At 37.8% G+C, this 18,645-nt stretch overlaps 2 protein-coding genes across 4 annotated transcripts; both read left to right on the top strand.

The window, feature by feature from the left end:
* The first annotated feature begins 1,939 nt into the window (after positions 1-1,939).
* On the top strand, positions 1,940-9,426 carry LOC108008448 (Fatty acid transport protein 2). 3 transcript variants are annotated; one of them, XM_017072300.4, is made up of 6 exons: positions 1,940-2,047; positions 4,564-4,812; positions 6,480-6,718; positions 7,178-7,822; positions 7,884-8,085; positions 8,146-9,426. In XM_017072300.4, the coding sequence occupies exons 2-6, from the start codon at positions 4,684-4,686 to the stop codon at positions 9,085-9,087; spliced, it is 2,157 nt and encodes a 718-aa protein (XP_016927789.2). In that variant the 5' UTR covers positions 1,940-2,047; positions 4,564-4,683; the 3' UTR covers positions 9,088-9,426. The 3 variants fall into 3 exon arrangements, with proteins under 3 accessions (XP_016927789.2, XP_016927791.2, XP_065719961.2); XM_065863889.2 differs by lacking the exons at positions 1,940-2,047; positions 4,564-4,812 and adding an exon at positions 5,579-5,739; XM_017072302.4 differs by lacking the exons at positions 1,940-2,047; positions 4,564-4,812; positions 6,480-6,718; ... (1 more) ...; positions 7,884-8,085; positions 8,146-9,426 and adding exons at positions 5,510-5,739; positions 5,805-6,054.
* A 6,694-nt stretch (positions 9,427-16,120) lies between these two features.
* Positions 16,121-18,232, top strand: Lime (Linking immunity and metabolism). The gene is made up of 2 exons (XM_017073705.4): positions 16,121-17,718; positions 17,780-18,232. The coding sequence occupies exons 1-2, from the start codon at positions 16,256-16,258 to the stop codon at positions 17,811-17,813; spliced, it is 1,497 nt and encodes a 498-aa protein (XP_016929194.2). The 5' UTR covers positions 16,121-16,255; the 3' UTR covers positions 17,814-18,232.
* The last annotated feature ends 413 nt before the right edge of the window (positions 18,233-18,645 follow it).

The following is an 18,645-nucleotide window of genomic DNA, read 5'->3' as shown; positions in this document are numbered from 1 at the left end:
ATATGAATTATGTTTTACAGGTAAGTAAATGGGCCGCGAAATTATGGTCACGACGAAGGACATTGCAACTTTGTAAGTAGAATTTGTTGGTCTTGTAGAAATAAAGGGGAATACACTATTTAGTTTTTCCTACTTAAATTAAATTTAATAATAAAATAAATTTAAAAGAACAATAAAAGTACATTCTGCTTAATGATATATTGAAGGCTTAGTAAGCCCCTTTAGATTTCCAAGCTGAGTATTCGGTTTATTACAAGATCAGACTTGGATCTGTGACCTGAACTCTGCCTCTCTATACTTATCATGATTCACTTGTTATTTTCCTAAGTCAAAGCTTAGGCAACTATAGCCTTTGAAGAGCTTTGAGGTCGTATACCCGTGCATTTCAAACTATTAAGATGAACGAGAATCTTGCTAAGTGAGTTCAATTTTGTTGTAATATGATATCACAATATGAAAGCTCGTTGAAAATCGATTCCAGCTTCTAGTAAATATACTGGAACTTCCAGATACTTAAGGTCAGTTACAATCCTGTTTTACAAGCAATAGGAGTCATAAAATCAAAATGGGTCGATGTCTATAGAGAAGCTGAGTTTAATTAAAAGTGTCTTATGTACAGTTCATATCTGGCCAAAACCTTCACCACAGACAACCTAAAATTGTTAGGCAACACCCAATTGACCTAGTTCCTCTGATCCAAGCCCCCCGCCCAACTGCTTAGATCTGTCTTTCTCAGTCTCGCAGACTGTTTATAACAATTTAGCCGAGTCATGGCAAACGATCTGAGCTAAAGAAATCAGCATGCAAAATTATATTTAATAAACGGTTTGCGTTGCACTTGCTGTGGAGTTTTCGAGTTTCGGGGAGGGGCAAAAGGCTGGTATAGGGGTAACGCATCAATTGCTGGTACAAAAATATGTGTACATAAGTTCAGACGTACTTTGTAAGTGCACTTAAAAAAATAGTTATAAAAATGAGGAATTACAAAATCGAAAAAAAGCTTTAGGTATGGAAAAGTTTTTACTTTTAGATATCATTTTTTTCCTTTTAATAGAGCTATGTAAAATTATTATTTTTTATTGACTGAAATCTATTTTGAAGTATTAAATTAGTAAAGCTCAAAAAAATATAGTATCCATATATATAGTATGTTTCTCTTGTAAGTTTGTGACTTTTTTAAGTTTTCTTTCCTGACAAAATTGCAGTTCTTCTTAAAGGATTAGAAAGGATTTAGAAGTATAAATATATAGGGCTTTTCAATTTGAAAGATTTTTAGTACGGTTAAAAATATTGGAGAGTTTTATAAAAGTAAAGCTGATTCTTAACGAAAAAGCAAGAATAACATATAAATATTTTATTTACCATTAACATATTCACACTCATAATTTCTCGCAGTGCATTTATACATAGAAAGAAATGCGAGGAAAGGAATCGCGAAACAGAGGGCAACAGCCACAAAGAGAGTACGAAGTGAGACACGTGTTTTGAATTAAATACGCGCTCCACTCCGCGCGACCTTCTCCCAGCGGCACCCCCATTCCGCCTCCCACAGCGCCACCCCCTAGCCCTTCCCCACCCCTCTCTTCACCCCCTCCCATTATGGCCACATTCTTGACGCTCTGTGGTTGTTGACATGTTAATGGCCACAAAGGAAACGCGCTTAAGAGGCATGGCAAAAATAAAACAATACACATGTTGCATGCGGCGTAATCACGTGCAAACATACAGCAAAAACAGAATCGCAACTGACAATTTCAGCGGGCCAACAACAACAGCAGCGGCATATTGTTAACTTGGCTCAGAAGCAGAGCTTCGACCCGAAGCTTGGCTTTTTGTGTGTCAGTGTGTATCTGTGTTTTTTGTTTTTTTTTTGCGCCGGCGACCTGTTGCCACCGACGTCGACGGCGGCAGAGCTCCGGCAGCGACGGATGCAGAGGCAGTTAGCTTTTTGGGCGCAGTTGATGAACGAAGCTGTTGGCCGAAAGACGCGACCGGCTTAAACTCCGATTTAAACTCCCACCTGACATAAAAAACATCTGCTAAAAAAGTAAAAAAACCAGCTATAAAAAATCTTAAAAAGTATTTAAGTGTTTCTTAATAACAATTCAAGTTTTAGTTGAACTTCCATAGCTTGAAGTCTTTATAAGTCGAACTTGTTTTATATGGAGTGCAAGATAATAACAGAAGTTTAAAAATCGAAGACTTAATAACTGGAATTATATAGTGGTAGATTGTGGCTCGTTTTCACTTGAGCAACTTAAAAAAATTTATAAATTATATATATACTTTACTGTTCTTGAACTTGTTAAGAGATCTTGAAACCGCTCAGTGCAAAATATAATCAACCAATAAAAATCCTTGAATTATTTTCTGTTGTTATAAAAAATAACCAAGGGAAATTCCTGTTTTAAACTTGAAAAGTATTTAAAGCCACGGAATATTTCCCAAATTTGGCCTTAAATCTGTTTATCTCTCAAATAAAGTTTTTTGGGTTCTGTTTGTGCGTGCAATATATCCATTAAGTTAATAGAGTGAACAGCAATTTCAACCGCAATTTGATCGCATCCCACATCTCATCGCGTATATCTTAATCCCCTGAAAATTCCGAGCTTGGGAAGTGGGTACCCACAAAAGGCAATGAAATTCAACAAAAGAAAGGAGAAGAAGATTTCAGTGAAAGTGATGAAGCGTCTCCAACATCCGCATCTCTTAATGATGTCTGCCGATCTTATATGTTTATCCATATGTGTGCCACAGAAAACAACAAAGGAAACCACACTAACAACAGTCAAACTAAATGTTTGCATGTGCAAAATGTTGTAAAAGAAATAATTTGCAACACGAGGACTGGAATTTAAGTTTTGAGACAGCCGCAGGCTGGGAAAAAGCCATGTTTATGCATTGGCAAATTAGTGATCAAGTCGAAAGTGAAATGGGTTAAATATATTTTAATAAATTATTGTTTGACATAAGAGCTATTAACTTAATAACACACATCATTTAGAGCAATTTTCCATTTAAGTATAATTTCTCCCAGCTAATTTGTCGTTAAATAAATGTGAGTTTTACGTAAATTTTTCATTAATATATAATTTAGGACTATCAAAATTAAGTATCCTACAAGGTTTTTAATAGTTTCAATCAAATTATTTAATTAAATTTGTGTAATGATCGAGTTCATTTCAGATAAATATATATAATAACATTTTAGTCTGCTGATAATTATATTTTTTTTGTGTTTTTTATTTTTACAATTTGTGGAAATACTTAAGTAAATATATAAATAAGCCTTATATTAAACCAAATGCATAGGATTGGCAAATGAAAAGTAATATTATTAATGGGTTCGGTCCAATTTAATGCTTAGTAATTGGCTGTAAGCAGTTAAGATTACAATTACGTCTTAAACTGACCTTAAAAATGGTCGTCTTAAATCTGTTAACTATTTTAAGAAAATCAAATGACCACTTCCTATTTAAATGCAGACACTATCCTCCAACCCAAACTCACTTCCTCAACACTAAACTTACTTTAATTGTCTTCTCCATTAAGTGAGTTTACCATACATTAACGGTTTTATGGCCCACCTGGAACTTCACTTCAACTTTTGCCATTCGTCGCGCATAAACAGCCGCATCAGACCCCAAAAGTCCAAAACTCACCTTGAGCTTACAAACACACTGTGGCACTGCTGAACTAAAAAACTGAAAAATAAAATATGAGAAAAACGTCGCAGCATCATTCAAACCACGTCAAAAAAGGCAATTTTTCTCCAACTTTTCTGCTGGTGACACTTGTGCACTACAATTGCAAATTCCCCACATCGTTATATCTGCTTTTTTCTCGGCTTTTTCGCCTTTTCTCTTTTTGTCTTTTGTCTGCCAGTTCCGAATGCTGCACGTCGCCTAATTACCCATAATTTCGCTTCGAAAGTGCACTGAGAAAAACCACAACCAGTTATAACTAAGAAATATATTTTAACTTTTATATTTAATATTTTCAAAAGTCTTTGTTAGGTAAAGAAAATAAATATGACAACGAATAACTTGAGGAAAAATGAATTAATGAAAAAAGTTGATGTTGTTTTTAAAAAAAAAGGTCTTATCGCGATAAAAAAATTGCCTTTAAAATGTTGTTCCTATCTAGTCTATTTCTTCGGAAACTTAAGTTATAACTTAAAAATATATTTTTATTTTTAAAGAAATCAAAGTTGATTTCCAATAACTTGTAAAGAATGAAATAATAAACAAAGTTTATGTTGTTTGTAAAATAAAGGTCTTATAGCGATAAAAAAAATTCCCTTAAAAATTTGTTTCCCATCTGGAATATTTTTTTGGGAATTTATACAAGAGGCACATGTTCTAGGATTTTTTTCCCTGAGGGTAGACTTTATAAAAACCTTAAGACATTATTGATAAAATTGTAAATTAACTTTGTTTTTTCAATGCTGAATTTGATATATATATATTTTTCCTGGTGTACCTTCGCAATTATTTTATCTGTAAAACACAAAAATAATTTATACAAATTTGAATATTTTTTCTTCTATGTGTAACCATTAAGAAACCACAATAAAGACCACCTAAAGCGACGGAGTTAATTGAAGACCAAACCAAACCGAGCTGCAAATCCACTTCAATTCACAGCCTCTGTAGATGTGCTGTTAGGTCCGAAATAAATAAAATGTGCACCGCTGGCGTTGCGGCTGATGATGGTGGCGCTACAAATGGAACCACTACAGGTGGTGCTGATACTGCGGATAATGGTGGTGCCGTGGCCGCCCCAAGTTCGACGGCCTTGAACCCCTCACAGGTAAATACATATTCCATATACCCATCCACTCGCACGAATGTGGTCAAAATACATATGGTTTTTTTCGGGTTTCGCGCTTGATTCGCTTTGTTGTGCTCACTAGGTGGGTCGGTATCCCCCAGCCCCGCCCCTCGTCATGGAGTTGAACCTTATCTGACAACAAAATAATACTCACGTTGCCATCAGAAACAAACATCTACGAAAACCGCAGAAAAAACCGAAACCAGTTTACTTTTGGCCTGGTGATTTTAACCGGGACTAGGTCTGGGTCTCGAGTATTATGCGATCGGTCATCTGTTCAGATAAAGCTCATAATCAGGTTTTATATAAAAGATTATTGCAGCCTAAACTATGTCTTTTTGTTGAGTTGGTCAGAAACGACTTGAAAGTCAAGATCAGGGTGAATTCAAATGGCTGTTAATGGAGGTTATTAAAATGAGTTCAGTTAATGGAGGGTATTCGTCTAGTTATAGTGCACTTCAAGATTATATTTAGTTAATAAAAAGTACATATGACCTATATAATTTTTAGAAGAGTATTTAATTGAATTCCAGATGTATAGTACCTAAGTTAAAGGTCAGATTTTATAAAATACTTATATTTTATGAACTCATTACAGAGATTACCAAGCCTTAGATATATTAATAAATCAGGGAAACCCCTCTTAAAATCGTATCAGTTTGTTTTCACGAGAAACCGTCACACCTTTTAAAAATTCAATGTTACAATACTTCCCCGAACCAACTGTCAGTTAAATAGGAAAAATCGCCTCAAACAAACAGATAGACGGCTGAACCATTCAAGCGCCAAGGGTCTAAAGAGTCGAGCAAAGATTTGCCTAATATGATGACGGGCAGCGATAATGATCCGTTGGTAGAAGAAGGTGGTCTGAACGTCACGCGGCATCGACTGACCATTTGGCACAAGGTAATCGGGAGTACCCCCTCAGATCCCAGATCGTAATATATAGAACTATATATATACACAACTAGATCGTTTTCTTTATGCTGGGACTGATCTCGGCGCTGACCATATGCGTTCTGATCCGATTGTCGAACCAATTGGCCTCCGATGCCGAGAAAAAGGCTCTGATGCACTTCCGCGAGCTCTCCTCCGGTCGTAATGCCCACCGATTTGGCCACTAGATCTTGTTTATCCACATACCACTCTATATTTTTTGTGTGTTTGCTTTTCACTGTTTTGGTTTGTTTGTTCGCAAATTGCTTAAATAAAGTGCTAATTGATTGATGCGGAAAAAGTTATGGGGCAGCGGTGGCTAGAGTGCAAATTAAACAACAAGCAATTAGCTGAAGATCAGGAAAAGCTTTAAATAAACTTTATCAAGAGGGGTCGGGCTGAGGGGTTATTCTGTTTATTATCCATCGCCCGTATCGCGAGGGCTTACGCGGCGTATGAGTGATGCAGCGGTACTGTCTGTCTCTAAAATGACATTATGCACACATTGCTAGAAGTATATCGTACAGCACTATTTGGTTTTTCCATTTTTAGGTCACTTCAAAAGCATTTTATCATAAAATCATAATTAATTTTAACCTTAATCCAATTGGTAAACAATCCATGTATATTCCTCTAGTAATATTTAGTATTAGGTTATTATGCCTTTTCACTTGTTTAATGGTGGAACATTTTTTCTTGACATTTTTTAGGTCACCATTGCCATAGATTCACCGGAAACCTTAAAACCACCAAAGAGTTCCAATTTGAGGAGTTCCATTCAATGGATTTTAGCCCCTATCCTAATTGCTGTCAGCGGCCTGATCCTTTATTACCAAGGACCTTGGTATGGAGTGACCGCCCTTTACGCCAGTTTGGTAGCCATTTTGCTGGTGCGTCCAGGATGGAGATGGTTCTACATAGCAGCGGTCACTACTCCCCGAGATACTGTGTAAGCTAAAACAATATTTAAGAAATATATATATTCTAGCATTTTAGGAATATTTTCCGTAGACCCTAAATATTAATTTTTTTGATGGTAATACAATTAAAATCCTAAGTCACATAATATTACAAAAGTTTTTACAAAGAATACAAAAATTTTGGGCTGTTAGTATTGAAAATGCTTCTTAATAATATAAATTCTAATTGAGCAAACTTAAGTTTTCATTTTGGCAAAAAGTTTAATACAACATGTTTATCTTTGTATTTTATTAATCACAATCCAAAATGATTGCACTTAACTTTTAGTGTGCCATTTGGAACTATTTCGGAATTTAGATTTTTGTTCATAAATCTCTTTAACAACCCATTTTTGGTGCAGATTAATCCTCCCCCAAAGAGCACTATTACTTTATATTTCCTTGTAGATTATTACATTTTAATGAAATATTTTATCGTGTATCCTAAGGGCCCTCTTTGCCTACATCCGTGTGCTGATGTTCATCAAGCGGCAGGAGCGGAAGAACCTGAACATAGGAGACATCTTCGAGGCGAATGTGGCTCGGCAGCCGGACAAGTTGGCCATAGTCAGTGAGTCCCAGCAGTGGACCTTCCGGCAGGTGAACGAGCACTCCAACCGGGTGGCCAACGTGTTCCACAGCCATGGTTACAAAAAGGGCGATGTGGTGGGTCTGCTGCTGGAAAATCGCGCTGAGTTCGTGGCCACCTGGCTGGGTCTCTCCAAGATCGGTGTGATCACCCCGCTGATAAACACGAATCTCCGAGGAGCCTCCCTGCAGCACAGCATCACGGTGGGTCAGTGCACTGCCGTGATCTACGGGGCCAGTTTCCGATCTGCCGTGATGGATATAGCCAAGGATCTGCCCGCCCACGTGGGTCTGTATCAGTTCAATGACGAGGCCACACAGGAAATGGTGGCTTCGGAGGGTCTCAGCCAGGGATTGGCCCAACAGTTGAATGGTCTCCTGGAGACGGCTGCCAAGGATAAAGTGGCCGCTGGTGCCTCTCGAGCAGATCATCATGACAAGCTGGTCTACATCTACACTTCGGGTACCACGGGACTGCCCAAGGCAGCCGTCATCACGCATTCGCGGTATGGATTTCAATTAAAAACTATGTAATCCTCTCCTTAAGAACGACTTCTGTTCTTCTAGGTATTTCTTCATCGCTGCTGGCATCCACTACACTCTGGGTTTCAAGGACCAGGATGTGTTTTACACCCCTTTACCCCTCTATCACACTGCTGGCGGAGTGATGAGCATGGGTCAGGCCCTACTCTTTGGTTCCACAGTGGTGATCAGGAAGAAATTCAGTGCCTCTGGTTACTTTTCGGACTGCGCACGCTTCCAGTGCACGGTAATATAGGCTTTCCTTCATCCGAAAACCCTTTCATAACCCTTATTTTTGTATCTTCAGGTCGGGCAGTACATTGGTGAGATGTGTCGCTATATCTTGGCCACTCCACCGGCTCCTCACGATCGAAAGCACCAGGTGCGGATGGTGTTTGGCAATGGATTGCGACCACAGATTTGGCCGCAGTTTGTTGAGCGTTTCGGGATTCAGAAAGTGGGTGAATTCTACGGAGCCACCGAGGGCAATGCCAATATCATGAACAACGATAGCACCGTGGGAGCCATTGGCTTCGTTTCCCGGATACTGCCGCAGATCTATCCGATATCGATCATAAAAGCAGATCCTCACACGGGAGAGCCTTTGAGGAACGGCAAAGGACTGTGCGAGAGATGTGAGGCCGATGAGCCGGGCGTCTTTATAGGAAAGATTGTGAGGGGCAACCCCTGCCGGGAGTTTCTGGGCTACGTTGACCACAAGGCCTCCTCCAAGAAGGTGGTCCACAATGTCTTCTCCAAGGGCGACATGGCCTTCATTTCGGGCGATCTACTGGTGGCCGATGAGCGGGGCTATCTGTACTTCAAGGATCGCACTGGTGACACCTTCCGCTGGAAGGGTGAGAACGTGTCCACCAGCGAGGTGGAGGCGCAGCTCAGCAATCTGGCTGGCTACAAAGATGTGATCGTGTACGGAGTGAGCATACCCAACACGGAGGGAAGAGCCGGAATGGCAGCCATCTACGATCCAGCTCGCGAGGTCAAGGTCAGTCAGCTGGGCGAGGAGCTGGCCAAATCCCTGCCCAACTATGCGCGGCCGCAGTTCCTCAGATTCCTGCGAAGAATCGACCTGACGGGCACCTTCAAGCTGCGCAAAGTGGAGCTCCAGCAGCAGGGCTTCAATCCGGAGGTCATCGAGGATGAACTCTTCTACGCCCAACCGGATGGCGTCTATGCTCCGCTCACCTCATCCGTATACGAAAGGATACTGAGGAACGAGCTGCGCTTCTAGAACCGCCAGACTTCTCTCTTGGGGAAGAAGGGAAGTCAAGACTGTGCCTAGTGTGTTAGTAAACAGGATTTCGGTTGGATAAGGACCGAGATTCAACTATTTTAAGTTTCGGCAATGTGGTTTATTGTGCTACCAATAAAAAACATTAAAAAAGGACATATACTTTTCTTTAGATGAGCAAATACATTCTAAAGCAAATACATTCCTAGGTAATTGTCATATCTTATTGTAATTATTTTTTAGATGATAAACATTTGAACAATGATCATTTTGTTAATTCATTAAAAACTTGTAAAAATAATAAAAACATATATATCAATTGATTTATACTGGTTTTTATATTGCCGGCTCTTTAAAATCAATGAAATCACACATAATTTCTCCAAGTAGCATAATCCTGTTTGTTATTATCCTGATATTATTAAATAATTGTTAAATAGGAAACTTACAATTGAAAGAACATCGTTAGCAATCAATGTCCTGGATTCGATTTCCAATTCCAATGGGATACTGACTTTTACCTGTATGCCTAAAAGTATGCTCTTTAAAATTACATTGGGGTGCCGTTTCCTTTTTTATATTTGACACCTATTTTAAATAGTATACCTTTAGGCATACTGATAAAGGTCATCGAAATGTAAAATGTAAATGTAATTGACAATTTCTTATAACTGCAAGGGTACTTAAACGTCGGCTAACTACCTTTCTATTTTTTATTTTAGTTATGTATTTGTATTGTATTGTATTGTATTCTTAAATGTATCCGCGGAATACTACAATTACAGGGAGCACTAAAACGGGAAGTTGCCGAACCAAATAATGTTTCGATAAAAACAGCTGAAAGTTAATAAGGTCTTATTAATTTTATATCAGAACTTAATTCATTTAATTGTCCGACCTGAAAGCATTTTTTTACAATAATTTAAATGTAAAATAAGATTTGAAAATGAATCCGCGAAACAAGTTAAAACTTCAACTTTTCCTAGTAAATGTGGTCAAATTATACGTGATTAAATAAAAAATCCGTTACAAAGCTTTTTTATAAAAGTGTGGCTACTCAAAATCGCGGAGCCATGTTTTTCAAAACAGCTGTTTAAGCTTTGGACAGTTTCCAAGAACTTAAAATATATTCATAAAATGAAAATGAGATAACGTCGAAGATGATTAAACTTAAAAGTTTAAAAAGCAGAACACTTTAGATTCCTAACACCGCATTACGTTTCATACTCTGGCTAAATAATTTAGTACCACAAAAAATTTGGCAGGATTATTTCGGATCCATTCTTACAAGGAATATGTTAGACACCGAAGAAACAGTTTCTTCATCAGATATCAGGAAAAAAGCGTCCCATTTAAAAACAATATCTATATTTTCAAAAGGCGAGAAAGGTGATGAAATTAAAAACATTTTGATTTGAAGAATTTGCTGCACCTTTAAAAGATTTACTGGTAAGTCAATCCACAATTTAAAAGTGTTTTTCAGATAGTGGCATTAATTCGGATAATCATACAATCCAATAATAACCCAATCCTATATTTGGAAAGATTTCAAAATATTTCAGCAGTCTTCGAAAACAACAGGTAAGTAACTAAACGTTTTCATTCTTCGACTAAATGGTTACGCGGTCACAAACTTTGGAACATAATTTCCGATTGGGAAATGTACGAAAATTAAGTTCAAGCCGTTGAAAATCTATTACTGGGATAAGTAAGTGAATCACAAATCGTGAGTAATACTAGCACATTTTCGAACAAACTTTCTTATCTCTGAATAGCGCGCAAAGCTTCACAAAATGTGTATATTTCATTTAATGAATGAATTTATAGACTAGCTTTAAATGGATGGTAATCTTTGGAAAACAAGAAGAATATGTCTAGAAATTGTGAAAGCTTTCCAAGTCTTTATTTCCCCAGCTAAATCTTATACAGGAAAGCTTTAAATCCAAAATACAATGCAATGAAGGCGAACCTTTGGAATAAGGAGAGAGGAGTGTTAATTACGACAAATAAAAACTTCTGAAAAATTCACGACCTAGAAAGGATTTTGAGAAAGATTTGAGATAGGTTGCAGAGACTTCGAGGGGCTTACAAAATTGTGTGCACAAAAGTATGCTACAAAAAATTTGTTCTTGTGACGAACTATTAAATCCACAATTGCCATCAAGTATTAGTTTAAAAACTGCTTTGTTTTTGATATTGTAACCTTCACAGAGTAGTATTAGTAGTTTCTTATTAATTTGTAGTTTTTGCTGCAAATGCTGGATCCTATGTGTAACTAATGATCACAGAATACCTGCTGCGTAGATTGTTGTTAAGTATACGCACATAAATTGTTGGTTGTCGCAACCAGCACTTTTAACTAGATGGTCCTTGGAAAGTGGAGCTCAAATTGAGGCTCTAAAGACACAGCAACAGCGTCTGCTTATTGCGATGGTAGATGAGTAACATATCTTGGTTGTTCTAAGACTAATTGTATTCAATACACCCAACGCTATTTATAGGTCGGAAAAGGCTTCGGTTAACAAAATCGGAAGGAAAAATAAATTTGCAAATATTCTTTATAGTTCACAATAGATCAAAAGTGCCGTGTGCATTGGTAATAAAGTCATTGCTCTAGATACGAAACTGTGGTGTCGGCTGCTTTGGAAAATTGCTGACGGGTTAGCATAATTTTTGCCTGAATATATTGGTATATGATATATATGATTCATTATTAATATCGGCGTTTCAGCCGCAAAATTAATTAGGCAGGTATTTGCGCTTTACCAACCAAAGTAGAACATGAAATTCAATAGGATGATGGTGCTGGACAAAGATGAAACGATCTTATAACAAGAAAGGAAGTTAGCTTCGGCAAGCCGAAGCTTGTATACCCTTGCAGTTATATTTATTAAATTTAAAAATACAAAAAATGATATTCCCAACAGTATATATGTTAGAAAACACCGAAGCTATAATTTGTTTCATATTATTTTTCCACCAATTTTACGATCGTTCCTGTGGCAGCTATATGATATAGTCGTCCGATTTTGATTTAGTTGTCCGATCCGGCTGGTTCCGACTTATATACTACCTGCAAAAGATATAAGACTTTTGGGAAAGTTTCAGCCCGATAGCTTTAAAACTGAGAGACTAGTTTGCGTAGAAACGGACGGACAGACGGACATGGCTAGATCGACTCGTCTAGTGATGCTGATCAAGAATGTATATACTTTATGGGGTCGCAAACGTCTCCTTCACTGCGTTGCAAACTTCTGACTGAAATCATTATACCCTCTGCAAGGGTATAAAAACAAAGTGATAGGTTTCGTAAGGTTTAACTAAGCAATTTTTAAATGTCTTAAATGGAGTGACTATTTAAGTCATTTAAGTAGTGTTTATCAACGCCTCCGCTTATGCTTATAAATCTGATTCCCCAGAAGCAGATTCCTTTTTATCCTATTCATAAAAGGAGAAAAAGAAAAGATTATAACATATTGATTCTCTTTTTCACGGTTGGCAGAGATCTCTGAAATATAAGTTGGTAAAGGCGCTCCAGGCAAAGTCCAACCTGCAACATTATTGTATTTCATGTTTCGTATCAATCCAGGGTTCTTAAGTCTCACAGACAGACGACTTAAATCCGCGACACCGCAATATTTTAAGTGGCATTCTTAATCACACAAATCTCTTTCGCAGTTTTTTAATGGTACTGCAAAGCAACAACCCCAATCAAAAATAAGTTTGACTGATCACAGCAAATTCTAAATGTTAAGTTGTCCACTCAAGGTTACAAAGACTTGAAATGATCAATAAAAAAATGTTAAAATTAAATGTCGATCAAATTTTGCAAAATGGCAAATGTATTTTAAGAAAAATGAATTATGGAATTAATCCCAAGTGCACTTTTTCCTTCAAGGCCACGATTAGTCCATTACTCCTAAAATTGAGGTTATTGGACTAAAGTTACCAATTTTCTTCCATCGAAAGATCGCTACAGCAATAAATTCAAGGCTTTTAATTCTAATCGTGTCCAGAAATTGATAACAGGGTTGCTAAGGGCAGCAAAATTCGATTGTATACCCTTGCAGAGCGTTATTATTATTCAAAATTTTATTTCAAAGATCATGAAAAGATATAAGTTGGGGCAGTCCACTTTTTCACTAAATTTTGCACTAACAAATTTAAATGCAACTTATAGCAAAAGATTCTGACTAAAAACTTTTTATAAATTTCTTATGTTTTTGCAATTGGTAAATCAAATTTCATGTTTATTGTCAGAAAATAATATGTTTTGTTCCATTAATGACGCAGGTCTGAAGGATGACGGAGCATTATTTAAAATTAAACATTTAGCAATTATACAGTAAAAGGGTATAATGTTTTCGTCGGAAAGTATGTAATACATAGAAGGAAGCTATTCCTACCATACATATAAAGTACATATATTTTTGATCAGGATCTCTAGCCGAAGAAAGCGTTCCGACCCTAAAAACATATATATCTGAGACAGGATCACAAGCAATGTCCGTCTGTCTGTGTGTCCTTATGAAAACTCCTGAAATTTTCTTGTGATTTGAAATATGAAACAAAGTAACGGGTATCTGGTAGTCGACTATAGGGTTTCATTGATGAGACGGCTTGAATAAAAATTTAAAAGCTTAAGGTTAATGAAATATATTTATATATATATGGGGTGATGCTTAACAGCTTGCCCGCGTGCACCACGTTTGCCTTATCATATACAAAAATCAAATATTTCCAATTTGAGTGCAGGCATTTTTATAATCCTGAATTCATAAAAAGTTTCTTTAAAGAAGAAAAAGATTGTAGATTTATTGGCGGACCGCAAATTAAGATCGGTTCGAACTGTAATTAACACTAAGTTATGGCATTTTACCTAAACGGTTTGAAAAACATGTCTCCATGGCGCTAGGTTCCATGCTATTATAATAAAACAAAAGTACTCAATGAACTTTTGTCCACAGATAACAAGAGCCATAGAATTTTATTCAAAATTAAATGTTTTGCCATTATCAAGCTGAACATTATCAAAATTTGCAATGAGTCGCAGTTATGTACACGATAAAGAGAGCCAAGAGAATGACATTGAAAAAAGGAAAAAGTGGTATCATAAGTAAGTCGAGATCGGTTTGTGTAGAACCAAGCTTATATCAGATATGGGATACCAATTATTTTTTTTTATTATATAAGAGACTAGTCATTATTATAATTTCTTGATTAAATTTCATTCAACACTCTATTTAATACAAAATTTATCTTGAAAAAAGAATATTGTTATTGAATTCTGATCGTGATTTTCCCTCAGTACATTAAGATGTATATTACTTTCTTCTTAAAATAAATTATAAAGCACCTATGCATTTGAAAAAAAAATGATGATAGAACAAATATAGCTTGGATGCTTAATTGTACTGATAGCTGAAAAAATGGAGGAAAATTTATGCGTACTTTGCAATTTAAGAAATCATTTAAAAATGAATAAATAAAAGTTATAAGTAAAAAGAAAATGTGTCCAAGGAAGCAGAATATCATATCATCATTTATATTTAAATCATTAAAATGTGTAATATGAATAAATTCTGATGTAGTCCCCTTTTTAATTAGAAAATAAATTATTTTAGTAGATTTGCCGTTAAAGCGTCTCATTACTGCCTACTAACCCTTACATTTCCGAAAGGACCTGCAAGTTCCTAGCTATGCGGACTTACTGCTAGCAAAAATGTATATAAATGTAAGTATCATATTAATAAAACCGTCTTAAAATTAATCACGTAATTAATGTTACAAAATAACAACCAAAAAGTCAAAGTTCATATCCAATCGTCCAAACACCGTTTGCACTAATTGAAAATTTTACAACAAAATATATTTATTTTGAACTTAGTTCTGTAAGGGAAATTAAAACTTAATTCGTTCATTTTTTGCAACGTTAAGTTAAGCAGTTTGGATTAGACTTATAGTTACTTCGCTTACTGCCAAATATACAATACAATATACCAGATACACTTAAACATAATTTGTTAAGCGACCTAAAATAATCCTGTATATCCTAACTTGAGGTTAAAAGGGACCTCAAATGGCATGCATTCATGCATGCACACAATAGGGCATAATTGGTCTTAGCGCCTTTTTAGAAATTTTGTCCCAAAACTTCAGGTAGTTTTTTCTTGGTACATGTGTATAATTTAACACTTCCTTGACCCTACATGACTTGTATGTGGTATAAAAAACGCGGTCCAAAAGCGTGCACCTTGTATAGCGTTCGATACTATGCTTACCAACATGTTTATGTATATCGAAGCGGGGCCTAAAATGGTCACCATATTTGTTTTCGAATCCTAATGTTATTTCCGACCACGCAAACAAAATAAACATGATGTAGACCAACTATAAGCAGATTGTCAAATGCAAATAATATTATCTATGTACATATATTAACATACTTTAGTCCGCTCCAAAAACAACAATGTTCTTTGTTGTACTTCCTTTTACTCTAGAGGTTATATAAAGTTTGAGTTGGGAAAAGTACAGTACTGTACGTTTTATACTTTCTTCTATACTTTGTTCAAACATGTCGAAGCGGGGCCTGCAAGCATCGACCCTTTCTTGTCACCCTTAATACTATTTACGACCCTGTGACCCTAACCATGTAAAAAACTAATTTTTCTTATCTCGTTTTGTCCCTTTCTACCTGTTTCTTAATGACCTTTTCTAATAAAAAGAGATCCTTGACGTCATAAACAGAATACTAATGACTTTGCCTTGTGGAACGACTTAACGTTAACAATTAAGAATTGAATACATTAAAGTCTAATCGGAAAATACAAATAAATTGATAGAAAATCGACCTCTAACCCTTTTGCTAAATACTTTAAACGGTTCGAGAGGCTTTGGTGATGCAAAATCGCCTATTACTCCTTATCTCTTACGAGTGGGTCGGCTGTTGAATAGGAACAACTATGTATAATCTGGTCAAAAAATTCTACAAAAGAGAGACAGAAAAAGGCTGTCGTATAAATAGAGAGCGATAATGTTTTTTTGAATTCAGTATGCTGCGAGGTTTTGATGTGCGCAGTTGTGCACTCGTGTTCTGAAATTTGAATATTTTTGTGGGCTTACTGTTACTGTAATTCAATAGAGACCGATCCACCAATCAAGGAAAGCCATGCCGCCGGAAAGTGATAGCGATGTGGAGATCATAGAGACGGAATCTTTTGATTGTCGTAACCATCATCGCCGGCCGGAAACCCTTAGGTTTCCAGCCAAGATGTTCGCACCAATTCCGCCCGGCATCCCCTCTCCACCATTTTCGCCCAGTGATCCCATGGACATGCCTCTGCTCAAGGAGGCCTTGGCCCACAACGGACATCTGAATGTTCCAGAAGGATTCGTTCTGTGCATTCCGTGTTATCTATGCAAGCAGCCCTTCAACGACTACGAATCGCTCAAGGAACACCTGATCCAACATGCGGCGGAGATCACCTCCTGGAATACATCGCGTGCGCAGGCGCAGGAGCCACAGCCTCCGCCAATGATGAAACCCTATGTTCATCCCGTCAATCAGCCCTTCGTGCATCCCATAGAACAGCCTATGTTTCACCCCATCCATCAGGGCATGGGTCATCAGCTGCAGTTCCACATGCCCATGAACTTTGGGCACCAGCCGCCACTGGATCTTTATTCACCGCCCCTCGAACCGCCGATGGCATATCCAATGCCTCCGGCTCATCACCATCCGAATCAGATTCAACCACCCATTCATTATCCCATCCAACAACCACTGGAATTCCCAGGACCAGGACCAGGAGCTCGGCATTTACCCATGCCATCCCAGTTTCCGCAGGAAATGCCTGTTCAACGTCAAGTGCTCAGATCCCTTCTGAAGAATCCTCTGTTTCCGCATGAAACGCATAACTTGTTTGCCCCCGAGACGGCATCTCCACCAGTGGAAAAGCCACCGGTCTTGGTAAAACCGAAATCACCCGATTCTTCACCAGCTCCGACTCCATCTCCAGCTCCAGTTTCAGCTGCAGCTCCAGCACCGGATCCAGTCTCGGTTATCACAAAGCCACGATCACCGGTGCTGATTAAACCAAAAGTCCCAAGGCAGTCGACATACCTTCGTGGTCAGTTCGAGTGTGACTGGTGCGGTAAGCGTCTGAGCTCCCGCCAGTCCCTGAGATACCACGAGAACCATTTCCACGCTGAGGAGGAGCTGCCCGAGAGTGCGATTGGCAAGGAGGTGCAGAAGCAGCACCGGTGCCCCACCTGCAAGAAGCGCTACAAGCGGCGCACCTTTCTCCTGATGCACATGAAGGTCAAACATGGGATAGTCCGATCGGCCAAAAGTGTTTCCGAAACGGAGTCCCCAAGTGCCGCAGATGCGCCTGCTCCGCTGGCAGAGGTTCCGGTTTCAGTCTCTACCAAATCTTCGCCGACCGAAGAACCGAAAAAGGAGATTTGGAGCACTCAAATCTACAACGCCGTAGCCGCAGCCAAGTATAATCCAGCCAGCGAGCGAGCGGACAAGTATCTCAGTGCGCCACGTCAGCAAACGGAGATTCTGGAATCGGGTTTTAAAACCACACCGAAGCGAACGTATCCACTACGTTCGCCGTTTTTCAATCCGTATGTTCACATAAGACTTACTACCATCTTGCAACCCCTCTGAATTCTTGGTTCTTTTTAGGGATCTTTGGCTGGGCTGCGATGCATACTTATAAGGAGAACTGGATTGGACTTTGGGAGAAAACCCCCAACTGGAATATTAAATATTCGAGCTATCGAGCCCTATCGCCTTTAAGCGGATGTCAGCAGAGCTGACTACTCTAAGTCTCGTTACTTAAACTATAAAACACTTCATTTTATGGAGCTTCCAAGTATGTACAATGTACATTGTACGTATATAATTTCATGGATACATATCCATGCCGCTAGCGAGGTTTTTTGTGTCCTCAGCACTTTGGATCTCGACTTCGAAATCCCATAAGGCATAGCCAAATGTTTATGTCAAAATAAACAATATCGAGTTGCTGACCTCAGCAAAGAAATTTGAACAGGCGGACGATCGAGTTCGTCGTCTTTTGAGTTTTAATGAATCGCCATTAATGAAAAGTAAATAAAGAAACTTATGTGCACCATACCAACGGAATGTGATATTTGTACCCTTGGTGTCCTCTAGATCGTTTGGAATAAACTCAGTAAAGTGGTATTTCTCAGCGGGCACTCTAGTGTTACTGGACATACTTGTTGTGAAAAATAATCTCCCGCTGCGATTTTACTGATAGTTCCCTAAACATACATGTGGCAACACATGTATTTCGTATCGTCAAACATTTTAACTGTTCACTGAGTTTTTGAAACCTACAAAGTTTTTATTTGCGATTTGAAACAATTTTTAGGGGGGAATAAAGCTTTTAATAAAACGACTTTAATTAAAGATGCACAAAGGATATATCTTTTCAATAAGTCACTTTGTTAGTAAGTATTTAGGACATCAATATCAATATATTTATACCCGTTACTCGTAGAGTAAAAGGGTATACTAGATTCGTC

Source organism: Drosophila suzukii, chromosome 2R (genome assembly GCF_043229965.1).
Source record: "Drosophila suzukii chromosome 2R, CBGP_Dsuzu_IsoJpt1.0, whole genome shotgun sequence".
NCBI lineage: Eukaryota > Metazoa > Arthropoda > Insecta > Diptera > Drosophilidae > Drosophila > Drosophila suzukii.
This window is presented reverse-complemented; position numbering and strand designations above follow the sequence as displayed.

What these genes read in the sequence shown, in the direction of transcription:
- LOC108008448 (XM_017072300.4), top strand. Translation starts at nt 4,684, where the DNA reads ATGTGCACCGCTGGCGTTGCGGCTGATGATGGTGGCGCTACAAATGGA. An exon ending in ACTACTCCCCGAGATACTGT is followed by an intron (nt 6,719 to 7,177) that starts GTAAGCTAAAAC and finishes GTGTATCCTAAG; the next exon opens with GGCCCTCTTTGCCTACATCC. An exon ending in GCCGTCATCACGCATTCGCG is followed by an intron (nt 7,823 to 7,883) that starts GTATGGATTTCA and finishes CTGTTCTTCTAG; the next exon opens with GTATTTCTTCATCGCTGCTG.
- Lime (XM_017073705.4), top strand. Translation starts at nt 16,256, where the DNA reads ATGCCGCCGGAAAGTGATAGCGATGTGGAGATCATAGAGACGGAATCT. An exon ending in CGTTCGCCGTTTTTCAATCC is followed by an intron (nt 17,719 to 17,779) that starts GTATGTTCACAT and finishes GGTTCTTTTTAG; the next exon opens with GGATCTTTGGCTGGGCTGCG.